This window comes from Saccopteryx bilineata, chromosome X (assembly GCF_036850765.1).
Source record: "Saccopteryx bilineata isolate mSacBil1 chromosome X, mSacBil1_pri_phased_curated, whole genome shotgun sequence".
In the NCBI taxonomy this organism is placed as follows: Eukaryota; Metazoa; Chordata; class Mammalia; order Chiroptera; family Emballonuridae; genus Saccopteryx; species Saccopteryx bilineata.
The window spans coordinates 30,883,003-30,896,190 of record NC_089502.1 but is presented as its reverse complement, the minus strand read 5'-3'; the positions used below and the strand labels follow the sequence as shown (position 1 = coordinate 30,896,190).

The 13,188-nt window shown below is 39.5% G+C and overlaps 1 protein-coding gene across 2 annotated transcripts in view; it reads left to right on the top strand.

Annotated features, from left to right (window-relative positions):
- Positions 1 to 13,188, top strand: part of DOCK11 (dedicator of cytokinesis 11) — a 233,465-nt gene that overhangs the window by 216,802 nt on the left and 3,475 nt on the right. For both annotated transcript variants that reach the window (XM_066249156.1, XM_066249155.1), the window contains 6 exons: positions 281 to 394; positions 918 to 1,064; positions 6,291 to 6,501; positions 7,251 to 7,441; positions 8,566 to 8,666; positions 9,916 to 10,054. In XM_066249156.1, the coding sequence (XP_066105253.1) occupies positions 281 to 394; positions 918 to 1,064; positions 6,291 to 6,501; positions 7,251 to 7,441; positions 8,566 to 8,666; positions 9,916 to 10,054 (903 nt within the window). The remainder of the gene's footprint in view (positions 1 to 280; positions 395 to 917; positions 1,065 to 6,290; positions 6,502 to 7,250; positions 7,442 to 8,565; positions 8,667 to 9,915; positions 10,055 to 13,188) is intronic.

The following is a 13,188-nucleotide window of genomic DNA, read 5'->3' as shown; positions in this document are numbered from 1 at the left end:
CATAATAATGGTAAAGTACATATCACCATTGAGATATTAATGAAATAAAGCATGATACTTAAAAAAATACAGTGTTGTTTGACCATTTTTAGCTCTACCCTTAGACCTAAAGTTGTTTAAGAATTTTGTATAATTGTGACAATGGGAGAGAGCAGTGTGAGTTACCCCACCAAACCATTTTGAAAAGGAAATACTATTATTTTCCCCCTGGGAATTGATCTGAATGACATTTGTTAACTAACCTATAGACAAAGCTGATTTGTGTATTTTCATTTTTCAGAAACTTACTCACGTTTATAGAACTCTCCATGGCGCTTACACAAAAATTATGGAGGTTATGCACTCTAAAAAGAGACTGTTAGGCACTTTCTTCAGAGTTGCTTTTTATGGCCAGGTGAGTATACTTTCATTCATAAAGTTCTTTTCCTTTTTCAATATCAACCTTTGAATTATTAGATAACTATAGCAGCAGTTACTGGATCTAGAATTTTGTCTCAATAGAGTGCCTGTCACAGCAGCAGGAAGCTCTTTTGTAAGGGCAAAGTTCACTGTGGCTCTCATATCTATCAATAAATCCATTAATTAGGACAGAGTCCAACATTTGAATTTTCCCCTTACTTTCATTTTCTGTTAAGCTTCTAAAAGTATATATTTAATATGTAGTCACTCAAACTTTCAAATAAACCAGGTAAGTTTACTGGGAACGAGAACAATCTCGCATGGAAGTCTTCAGGGCCAGTAACGTTCATGTGACTGTGAATTTGAAAGTTCTCATTTACCTTAAGTTGAAAGGAGAAATACAAGGATGTGGTTTTTAGTGTGATGATTTAAAATGTATTTCAAATGTGTTACTGTCAGCTATTGAGTAGATTTTCTCATACTATTTATAAAGTATTGTATGTTTAACTTTACAACAGTCTTTCTTTGAAGAAGAGGACGGGAAGGAGTACATCTACAAGGAGCCAAAGCTTACAGGCCTCTCAGAGATTTCCCTGAGACTTGTTAAACTTTATGGTGAAAAATTTGGTACGGAGAATGTGAAAATAATTCAAGATTCAGACAAGGTAACCATACCCTGCATTGTGGGATCATTATTTGTTAGTTCCAAGCATGGGATATTGTTCCTTTTTCCTTTTATTAGCTGCTGGAGAAGCGTGGAAATAGCTAGAGCTTTTCCAGATAGTGAAAGAAAAAACAGGGGCTTTAGAGTCACAACAGGATTCACATCTCCATTCTCTGTCACTTGCTAGCTGTGTGACCATGGGGAAGTTAATTAACCTCTCTGGGCGTCGTTTTTTTCATTAGTAAAATGGAGATAATAATAGTGCCTTCCTCATGGAGTTGTTACATGGATTAAATGAGTTAATATATGGAAAGTGATTGAGTTCCTGGTACATAAAAACCATTCATGAATAATAATAGAAGCTGGCACGCTTAGTAAAGTTTAGCTGTCATTACCATTTATGTTGTTCATCATGATTCTCAGTGTTATACTTTATGATTACAGTCATTTTGGGGCACACGTTATTCTAAGATATACTTAGTTCAGTACTTACATTTGCGATGAAGTGGGTTTAGGACAGATACCTTGGGTCTTGGTCTAACGGTTAGCCATTCCATCAAGACATGCCCTTTCCTAGGGAGTGCCTGGCTCCCTATAGACAGAGTTTCAGAAAAGCAGAATAGGAACGCCTGGCTACCCTTAGTCCCATGAGAGTGCCCAGAATGAGAGTTGACTTTTAAGATAAAAAGGACCTGTACCATTAGGATCCATAGGGCACGGCAGTATTTATTGAATCACTCTGATGTGCATGGTGTTTTGTAAAGCACTTAACAGCTGGTAAGCAGCATTGCCAGAGTGAAAAGCCTGTGACAATGCTGAAAACTTTTCACTGTCTCCCATGAAAATGACCTCTCCACTTTGCAGATCTACCTATATCTCTTGAGGATGGTTTTATCTTGAACCTTAGACATATAGAAATAGATTTACTAGCCGTGACCAGATGGCTCAGTTGGTTAGGGCATTATCACAAAGCACAGAGGTTGTCGGTTCGATCCCTAGCCAGGGCACATACAGGAATGGATCAGTGTTCCTTTCTCCCTCTCTCTCTCTTTTCTCCGCTACTCCCATTTCTCTCTTGCTAAAAATCAATAAAATTTTCCTTAAAATTTTCAAAAATGATTTAGTGGTAGCTTCAAAATTCATTGTTATTTGGCAAAACCTCCTTGCTTCTTTCCTTATGAGTTTTAAATATTTTGTGTTTTATTTGATTAAGACAACTGAAGATTTTATCTCCTTGTAGCCAGATAGTCTTACGTTTACTGCCACACTGCTGATACTATAAAAGGAAAGTTAATGGGAAGCCAGGCATGCTGAACAACATACAGTTTTCTATTTCATTCTGCCTCTTGAGAGCCTGGCCAGCATGTGCTAGCGACGAAGCACCATCAGGCGCCTGGTCTCTTGACATTATTTGTATGCACAATATTTTAGTCATTCCCCATAGGCAACCGACATAAATAAGCAGTTGCTAACTTTCAACACTCTTATTTAGTTCCTAACATGTGAAAGTAAAAATTAAAAACACTTTTTACCTTGCCAAAGAGCAAAATCTGCTTAAGAGCACAGACAATGAGAAGAGCAATTTGGTAATATATTCCTATATTTTAAAGTGTACGAGTTCTTAAACCCAACAGTTTTACATTTAAGATGTTCTCTTGGCCCTGGCTGGGTAGGTAAGTGATAAAATATCATCCTGGCATGTCAAGGTTGCTGGTTCAATCCCTGTCAGAAGCAATCAGTGAATGCACAATTAAATCGAACAACTAAGTGGAATGGCAAGTTGATTCTTTTCTCTCTCTCTCTCTCTCTCTCTCTCTCTCTCTCTCTTTCCCCTTCCCCCCTCTTCCCCTCTTTCCTCCTCCCCCTCTCTTTCCCTTTACCCCCTTCCTCTCTCTCTGTCTTCTCCCTCCCTCTCCCTCAAATCACTGGAAAAATATAAAAAAATAGATTTTATCTTGTAGATGTACACACATAAAGATGTATGTTTAAAGGCGTTTATTGCTGCCGAGTTTGTATAACAAAAACTTAGAAGCAGTCTAAATGTCCATATGGCTAAAGGAATTGTGCTATTACTCATACAATGGATATAGTTAACCTACGTGTTATGAATTTCATATCAACACTTAGAAATCTACCAAGATATACTACCTGTGGGGGAAAAAGATGAATTACGGGACTGTATGGATAGTGTGATCACATTCGTGTCAAGACTTATTCACATATACTCACTTGTAGAAGCTATGCTTAAGAAATTTCTGGAATGATATATATAAAGCTGTTAACCATTGTTACCCCTGCGGGGAGGGACTAGAGTCTTACATGGAAAGGAATCTTTTACTTCTCATATATACTTTCGGGTACTGTTTGAATGGTTTATCATCCACATAATTTATGTTTATAAAGTTAAAATCAGGCTTGACCTTTTTTTTTCCTTCTATGTTTTGTCTTAGCCAGTATTTACCTCAAGTATCTCCTGAGGACTCTCTGGAGAGATCTAGCTTTTTAATGGGAGAGAAAAGGAGGTTAAGCTTTCTGAAGATAGACTTTTAGGTTTTTATGTAAGAACAAGTAGAATGGATTTGGGGGGTAATAAATTTTCTATCCCCTGTCCGTTTTATATATATGGAGGGAAAAAAAGATACAGAGACTGTTTCTAAAGAGGTTTCTGTTGTTTGTTTTATATTGTGTTTTCTACACTAGACACAAAAAGATCTGACTATCATAAAATGCAAGGATATTGACAAAGGCACAAGTCCATTTTAGTTGGCTTGAATGCTGAGAGAGGGTCCTGGGTGTCATCTGGAGTTCCTGGAGAGACTGCTGAGGGGGGCTGGTAGAGCCTACAGAGCGAAATCCCGAATGGGACAGTTGTGGGATTGGCCTCCAGCAGCATAGAAGCTTAACATGGAATGAGGCTCTTCGTGAACTGGTTCGGAACACTCTCATTCTGTGTCTCTGAGTAGAACCATTGTGCTTTCCTGCGGTCACCTTCCTCCATAGGATAGGATTAATACAGCCAAGAGCACCCAGTCTTCCAATGGCAAACACTGCTTTGAATGTACAGATTGATAAGCTTCTCTGTAGGGTAATTGATAATATGTATGAATTATCTTTCTTCGGCTTATTTATTTATTTAATAAATTTAATGAGGTGACATTGGTTAATAAAATTATATAAGTTTCAGGTTCGGCGTACAGTTCTGTAACACATCATCTTTATGCTCTCCTTCTGTCTTCGTTTATCCCCCTTTACCCCCTCTATCACCCCACCCCCTTTTTCTCTGGTAATCACTATACTGCTGTCTATGGGGGTTTTGTTTGTTTTTGTTTAATCCCTTTAAATCTTTTAACTAAGCAGCCTCTCTACTGTAAATTTATCCTAAGGAATAAGTCAAAGGGAAAAATTGCACATAGTTTTAAATGCAAAGATGTTCACACAGCCTTACTTGCAATAGCAAAATGTTGTTAAACAACTTGAGTCTGGTAAGGAGGATCTGGCCCAATAAATGTTGCTTATCCCTTTATCTATACAGTCATTAAAAGTTATATTAATGACTACAATATAGAACTATAGCTATAATATGTTTAGTTTATTGTGGTAAAATACATATAACAAAATTTACGATGCTAACCATTTCTAACTGCACGTCAGTGATATTGACTTCATTCATATTGTGCAGCCATTACCACTGTCCATGGTCAGAACTCTTTATCTTGTAAAAGTGAAGCTTTCTACCCATTAAACAATCATTCATTCCTCCTTCCCCTCAGCCCGTAGCAGCCACCATTCTACTTCCTGTCTCTGTTATTTTGACTTCTCTAAATACCTCAGAAGAGTGGACTCATTAGTGAAATTGTCTTCTTGTGGCTGGCTCATTTCACTTAGCATCTCTTCAGGGTCCATTCATGTTGTAGCACGTTGCGGAATACCTTCCCTTTAAAGGCTGAATAATATTGTACGTATAGACCACGTTTTGCTTAGCCGTCCGCCAGGAGACACTTGGGTTGCTTTCAGGTTTTCGCTATTGTGAGTAATGCTGTTCCAGGAACATGTGCACAGCTGCCTGACATGGGCAGAGGTGTGGGGCATGAGTGGCTGCCAATGTGCCAAGTGCCGAAACTGACCCAAATCAAAATCGAGTGCAATTTTCTGTCTTGAAGTCTTCCCCCAGAAGTTGTAAGCCTTCAACAGACTCTGCAGTTCCAAAATAGTTACATCAGACAGGCTCTGTCAGTGTAACTAGTGTCTAGGTATGAAGATAGGTGTCTGGTGCTCTGTCATCTTCTCAGAATCCTCACTCTAATGTTCTTTGAGCTGGAATTCAAATAGTATACAATTAACCATTTTAATATATTTTAAGGATTCAGATTATAGAACAGTGGTCTCAGTTTTGTGTGTGTGTGTATATATATATATATCTGCATAGAAGAAAATTGGAAGGAAATCTATAACAATGTGAATAAGGGTCACTACTGAGTGGTAGGATTACAGTTTTTCTCTTCCTCCTAGAGCAGTGGTCGGCAAACTCATTAGTCAACAGAGCCAAATATCAACAGTACAACGATTGAAATTTCTTTTGAAAGCCAAATTTTTTAAACTTAAGCTATAGAGGTAGGTACATTGTTATTAATTAGGGTACCCCTAAGCTGGCCTTTGTTAAACACTTAAGGGGCCAAAGAGCCACATGTGGCTCGTGAGCCGCGGTTTGCCGACCAAGGTCCTACAGTTTTAAAATCTTTAATAGGTTTCTGTGACTTTTTTTTTTGCAAGTGAGAGACAGACAGGAGGAGAGAGAGATAAGAAGCATCAATTCGTAATTGTGGCACCTTAGTTCATTGATTACTTCTCATATGTGCCTTGACCAAGGCGGGGGGGGGGGGCGGTTCCAGCTGAGCCAGTGACCCCTTGCTCAAGCCAGCGACCTTGGGCTCAAGCCAACAATCATGAGGTCAAGCTGGCAACTTTGGAGTTTTGAGCCTGGGTCCTCAGCATCCCAGGTCAGTACTCTATCCACTGTGCCACAACGGTCATGTGGTTTTTGTAACTTCTCTATAATCGGAAGGAAGTGGTCCCTAAAAAAAGAACAAAGACCTCCTTCAGGTGTCTATTCAATTGGGAACATGGTCTTAGCAGCAATGTTCCTCAGTTGATCTCAAAAGAATCAGTAGCTTACCTCTACCCCCTTTTCCCTGTTATTGAATAAAAACCAAAACTTTCTTATTTGTAGGTAAATGCCAAAGAACTTGATCCAAAATATGCTCATATCCAAGTCACTTATGTGAAGCCCTACTTTGATGATAAAGAACTCACAGAAAGAAAGACTGAGTTTGAAAGAAACCATAATATCAGCAAATTTGTTTTTGAGGCTCCTTATACGTTATCCGGCAAAAAGCAAGGTTGCATAGAAGAACAGTGCAAACGCCGTACAATCTTGACTAGTAAGTAGGACTTTGCATATAACTTTTTTTTTGTATTTTTCTGAAGCTGGAAATGGGGAGGTAGTCAGACAGACTCCCACATGCGCCCGACCGGGATCCACCCGGCATGCCCACCAGGGGGCGATGCTCTGCCCATCTGGGGTGTTGCTCTGTTGCAACCAGGGCCATTCTAGCACCTGAGGCAGAGGCCATGGAGCCATCCTCAGCGCCCCGGCCAACTTTGCTCCATGGAGCCTTGGCTGCGGGAGGGGAAGAGAGACAGAGAGGAAGGAGAGGGGGAGGGGTGAAGAAGCAGATGGGCAACTCTGTTGTGTGCCCTGGCCGGGAATTGAACCCAGGACTCCTGCACGCCAGGCCTATACTCTACCACTGGGCCAACCGACCAGGGCCTGCATATAACTTTTTGTTTGACTTGGTCCTTAGTGATAAACATGAGGAGCAGCTGGCCAGCCACAAAATGTAACTGAAATTTTAATCATTCATTGTTCTGCTGTTCAGTCACTAGCTTGCACAAACATGGGTATGTTATAAACCATGGTTTTCCTACATGTAATTTGTGATTGCCCCGAGGTGTCTCGTAAAAAGAATTTCTCCCTCAATCCTGAAGTAATGAGGGGTTGTATGGTACCCTAAGGTATTGTCTAGAGAAGGCATGGGGAAACTTAAGCACAGTGGATTTTTAAAAATGACTTGGTTGTTTGAACAAATGATCTTTTTAAGATAGTAAATCAATCTTAACGTTTTAATAGCTTCAAACTCATTTCCATATGTGAAGAAGAGGATCCCTATAAACTATGAACAGCAGATTAATTTAAAGCCAATTGATGTTGCTACTGATGAAATAAAAGATAAAACTGCAGAGCTGCAAAAACTTTGCTCTTCTGCTGATGTGGACATGATTCAGCTCCAACTTAAATTGCAGGGCTGTGTTTCAGTGCAGGTATGTTGATTGCCACACATGTATTCAATGTTCCTTGGTGTCCCTCTTGCTTTCTGGAGGGCGCAGAGCAAGCATTAATTATAATTGTGTGTTATACTTTCAGTGAGTGCAAGCAGCTGTGCATTATTTTTTTATAAACTTAATACAGAAAGAGAAAATTTACATTTTCTATAAATTATGTCTTTTGTCAGCAGACTTGAACATAAATCCCTCTGAATGTAGCCAAACTCTATATTTATATACCTGAAATCATTAACTAATTTACTAGGATATTGTTGGGCGGATAAAATATATTATGCTCACTTTGTTAAAGATGACACTGCCCACGTGAGGCCATTGCCCAGGTGATATTAATGTGTGTTGGGGATCATTGTAGCCTGGGGCTTGGTTTTGGGATTAAGCCTTTCCCACCCTTTTTGATGTGGGGTGGTATAATCCAATCATGCCTCAGAGAAGTGACTGTATTAGAGACTTCCCTATTTTGTATATTGGATTAAAGGTTGTGAAGCTACAGTATAAAATAGAGGCAGAACGGGAGCTTGCTCTCTTGGTTCCTGGGATGATTAGCATGAGAGAGCAGAGGGAGCAGAGCAGAGAGCAGAAAGAGGCCATGTGGCCAGGAGAAGCAGTCAAGATGGCAGAGTATTGAGTGAGAGGCCAGTTTGTGCAGTTTGACGCTGGAGAAGGAAGGAGATGGGGAACAGAGGTGAGTAAGTCTGGTGAGCTAGAAACCTTTGATTCTAGGAAACTCGGATAAGTCAGTGGCTTTGTGAGCACTGAATGTGAGTGGGTTTTGGAGCCCAGTGTGTGTTTTTACTTGCCCGCCGGGTGCAAGCTAGAATTAAAGACTATGGCCCACCAGTTTGTGGCTTCGTTGTTTCTTTACCGACTGTCCGAATCCAATGCGAACCTGCATGGGCTGGGCTGCTGGCTTTACAGATATCATCTTTGCAGATTATTTGCTTTAACCATTTTTCAAGTATACTTATAAGTAAGAATAGTAAGTATGTTTCCCAGATGCAGATTTTTAATGTAGTTGGGTGGTGGTGGTGTTTTTTTTTTTAAGAAAAAATACTTTTTGATTACATTCTGACAACTTCCGTTTCTCTTCCTTTGTAATTTAGGTAAATGCTGGGCCGTTAGCATATGCAAGGGCTTTCTTAAATGACAGTCAAACTAGCAAGTACCCTCCTAAGAAAGTCAATGAGTTGAAAGACCTATTTAGGTAAGTGCTTTGTAGTCTTCAGATAAGACCTCAGTTCTTTTACTCCAATTTCTTTTTAAAAGAAACCAAACTATTCACCACCAAATCATATCCATCCAAAAAAGGAAAATTTCCTAATGGTACTTTAATGGCTACATGCAGGATCTCTTTTTTGCTGCAGGATATTAACAATGCCCTAGTGACACAAGAGATTAAATAGACCAGCTTACTTTATTGCTTGCGATGTTATAACATAAGCACAAGCCTAAATTTATGATGCCGTTTCCTCCTTTACCCCACTGACCTCATGTCACAGCTTTTCTGACCATTTAGGGTAGGAATAAAGGCAGAACTGGAAGGGTTGGAGAGGCTTGCCACCTGTCCTGTGTCCTTGGTTCCATGGGAATTCTGTCAGTCTGGGACATGTAATAGCTTCTTGAGTGAGCATCCCTGTAAGCTAAGGGATGTCTGAATGGTTTTACGTTAGAAAAAACAAATCTGTTTAATATATAAAAAGAGTCTACATTCAGAATAAGAGAGACAGTTTAGTAAAATAGACTGAAGAGAAAGATAACAAATCTATTTATTTGCTCCCAACTTATTTCATTTACTTTTCCTATCTGTGTGTTATCAGCTATTCCAGGTTGCAGAGTAATTAGTAGTCATTCATTCACTAATATTTATTAGTGTTTGGCATGTAGAGAAAGATTCTACTGGTTGCTATGACAGGAATGGAAAACAAATGGGCAATGAAGTACTTTGTCTCCTAAGGCCTACACTCTAATTATGGATGTTAAACATGAACACACAAAATAATGGGAAAGTACTTTTATGGTAACTCATCAATTCTGTCCCCACTCTGACCGGCCCAGGGTAGATGCTTCAAAACTACAGCACCAAGCACTATACTGGGTACATTAGTAAGTCCCAAATAAATTAGTTTTGAATGAATGATACATTATCTATAGGTGCAAATTAATGTTAGCACAAATTTAGCTGATATTAATGTCAAGTAAATAGCTGAGCAAGTAGGCTTCCTAGAGGGTGTACAGTTTGAACCAGGTTTTAAAGGACTTAAGAGGTAAGAGAAAAGACAAAAAACAAAGGAAAAGTTATTTCAGACAGGATGTGGCATTAGCAAAAGCACAGCGAGAAAATATAGGATTCTAATCTTCCTTCTAGGCAAGCAAGCTGTGGTTACCAAAATGACTGTCAGTGAGACTTTCTGGGATTAAATAACAAAACTTTTATCTTTGATCTTCATCCACAGGAAATTCATACAGGCATGCAGCATTGCACTTGAACTAAATGAACGTCTAATTAAAGAGGATCAAATTGAGTACCATGAAGGGCTAAAGTCAAACTTCAGAGAAATGGTGAAAGAATTGTCTGACATTATCCACGAGCAGGCAAGTATTAGGGTGGTTGAAAATGAAAACATAATCTTGAGTCCTTAAAATGTTAACTTAACAAAATCTATTTGAAGTGCCTTACCTTGAAATCATTCAGTCTGTGTTTTCAATTTTGTTTATATTACTATTAATCGTTTAAATGACAATGCAAATCAAATATGAAGCAATTATCTGAGGCAGTTGCTAAAGCAATCAGCAGAAATCAACCATACTGTTCTTTCTGCCACAGTGCTGTTAGAAGCGACTAGCTGAGCAAATCTGAATTGATCTGCTGTGAACATGGACAGGAGTCTCTCAAGAAGAGTCTAAAGAAGGGAAATGATTGGCTCAGTAGCCAAGTTGCTGAATGAATATCCCTGCTGTGGCTGTGAGAAACTAGATACTGTCATTTAAGTGAGATCCTGAGTGATTTCCAACACTTGGAAATTGTCTTAACACCCATACAGCCTGCAAAACTCCCAATTTTTATGCAACTTCTTATCATTTTTATCTTTGACTGAGTGATAATGACAATTATGGTAACTTACTAAAACCCAACCTGAGAAATACAGAAACGAAGACCTATTCATTAATTAGAGCCAAATTATGTCATGTTTAGGTAGTTAGGACTTTTATATACCTACTTACGATAAAACTGGACTACTTCTGGATAAACTCCATGGCTATTTGGGGTCCTGGATAAACTCCATTGCTATATTGGGGCCCTGAAATTTATATTCACAACTATACATGAATTGTCATTTGAGTACTTTAACATGTTCAACACGTTTGTAAAATCGCAGCATGATGGTCCAGTCCCTTATTGACTAAGCCTATCAAGTTTACGGAGTCTCCTTCATTTCTTTACTCAGGAAGACACCCAATATGATACATATTTGCTTTGGAAACACTTCAAACTCTCAGTTTTTAAGAAATTGAGACTCTAAAGAAAGAAGATAACTACAACTCTTTAGAGAACACATTCTTTTTTTTTTTTTTTTTTTTTTTACAGGGACAGAGAGAGAGTCAGAGGGATAGATAGGGACAGACAGACAGGAACAGAGAGAGATGAGAAGCATCAATCATCAGTTTTTCGTTGGGACACCTTAGTTGTTCATTGATTGCTTTCTCATATGTGCCTTGACTGGGGGCCTTCAGCAGACTGAGTAACTCCTTGCTCGAGCCAGTGACCTTGGGTCCAAGCTGGTGAGCTTTGCTCAAACCAGATGAGCCAGCACTCAAGCTGGCAACCTCGGAGTCTCGAACCTGGGTCCTTCCTCATCCCAGTCCGACGCTCTATGCACTGCACCACCACCTGGTCAGGCGAGAACACATTCTTAAAGCTCGTTCTAGAAAGGAGACCAGCCTGACCTGTGGTGGCACAGTGGATAAAGCGTCGACCTGGAAATGCTGAGGTCGCTGGTTCGAAAACCTGGGCTTGCCTGGTCAAGGCACATATGGGAGTTGATGCTTCCAGCTCCTCCCCACCTTCTCTCTCTGTCTCTCTCCCTCTCTGTCTCTCTCTCTCCCTTTCTCTCTCCCCCTTTCTCTCTCCTCTCTAAAATGAATAAAATTTAAAAAAAAGAAAAAAGAAAGGAGACCATCATTAGTCCTGCCATCTGTGTTTTGGTGACTGCTTGAAGGCACTCACCATGCAACACTGCCACACAAAGGTGTTCTTACAAAGAGGCCGGATGGTGGTTAGCATCCAAACAACTGCAGTGTGATGGTGGAGAAGAGTTTTTCTAAGAAAGCAAGAACTAGTTGATGTAAATCAAGCTCTGCCTCTGAATTTATTTTTTCTGCTTTTTTTCTAAGAGCTATGGGAAGTTTAGTTACTGTTGGCCGAAGGCTGCATTGAGTGACTTTCCAACCATTGTCATTGTCTCAGTATAGAGCAGGGGTCAGGAACCAATGGCTCGTGAGCCAGATGTGGCTCTTTTGATGGCTGCATCTGGCTGACAGACAAATCTTTAATAAAAAAATTGTAACGTTAAAAATATAAAACATTCTCATGTATTACAATCCATTCATTTCCTACCACTCATGTTCATGGTTGCAGGTGGCTGGAGCCAATCACAGCTGTCCTCCGGGACAACACCAAATTTTTATTGGATAATGCATAACATACACGGGTCATTGTATGGCTCTCACGGAATTACATTTTAAAATATGTGGCGTTAATGGCTCTCTCAGCCAAAAAGGTCCCCGGACCCTGGTATAGAGAGTCCAGTTAGCTAGACTTTCATCATCCCTTCGGTTTAGTGATCGATCTGTTGTCCCAGTCTCCTACTCGCCCTTCTCTGTGGCTGGGAATCTTGATGGCTTGAGGAGTATTTCATTTCTTCTTTTCCCATCTTGACTTATATTAGCCCATGTAGGAGTGAGTGCAGACTGTTCCAGGGCATCCCTTTGCTGCTCAGTTTTCAGAGGCCCTTTTTTGTCTCCTCAAAGCAGCCAGGTGACATGAATCGGAAGGTGGGCAACCATTCATTCCCCTTCCGTTATTGTCTCTATCTCAGGCTCAGCCCAGGGAGTACAGTGTGGGGATAACCTTTCTTTACGGTCAGTTTCCTGGGGTATACTTTTACCAAATAGATGACATAATTTATTCCTAGAAACTATCCAATTTATGGGTTTCTGCTTTTCATAATCCATAGGGTGAAAAAACAAGAAAAGCTCCTCCTTCACAAAAGATATAAAATAATCACGTCATTTTAAGCCAATGTGTACTATATTAAAATTGTTTTAATTTGCATGCAACTGCAAGACCAAGCTGTATGAACTCCTCTAAGTATCCAAATTGAAAACAAATTATTCAGTTTACTGCTATGAGTGTGGTCAAGATATTTAGAGCAGTCATTTTTTCCCCCTGAACCATAGATTTTATAAATCTGCTCTAATATGTCCCAACTGTCTCATTTAACTCCCATAAGTCATGACTATTTTATATAGTTGTAAAGACCGATGTTTTATTTATTTTTTTTTTAATAAATTTTTATTAATGGTAATGGGATGACATTAATAAATCAGGGTACATATATTCAAAGAAAACATGTCTAGGTTATTTTGTCATCAAATTATGTTGCAAACCCCTCGCCCAAAGTCAGATTGTCCTCCGTCACCCTCTATCTAGTTCTCTGTGCCCCTCC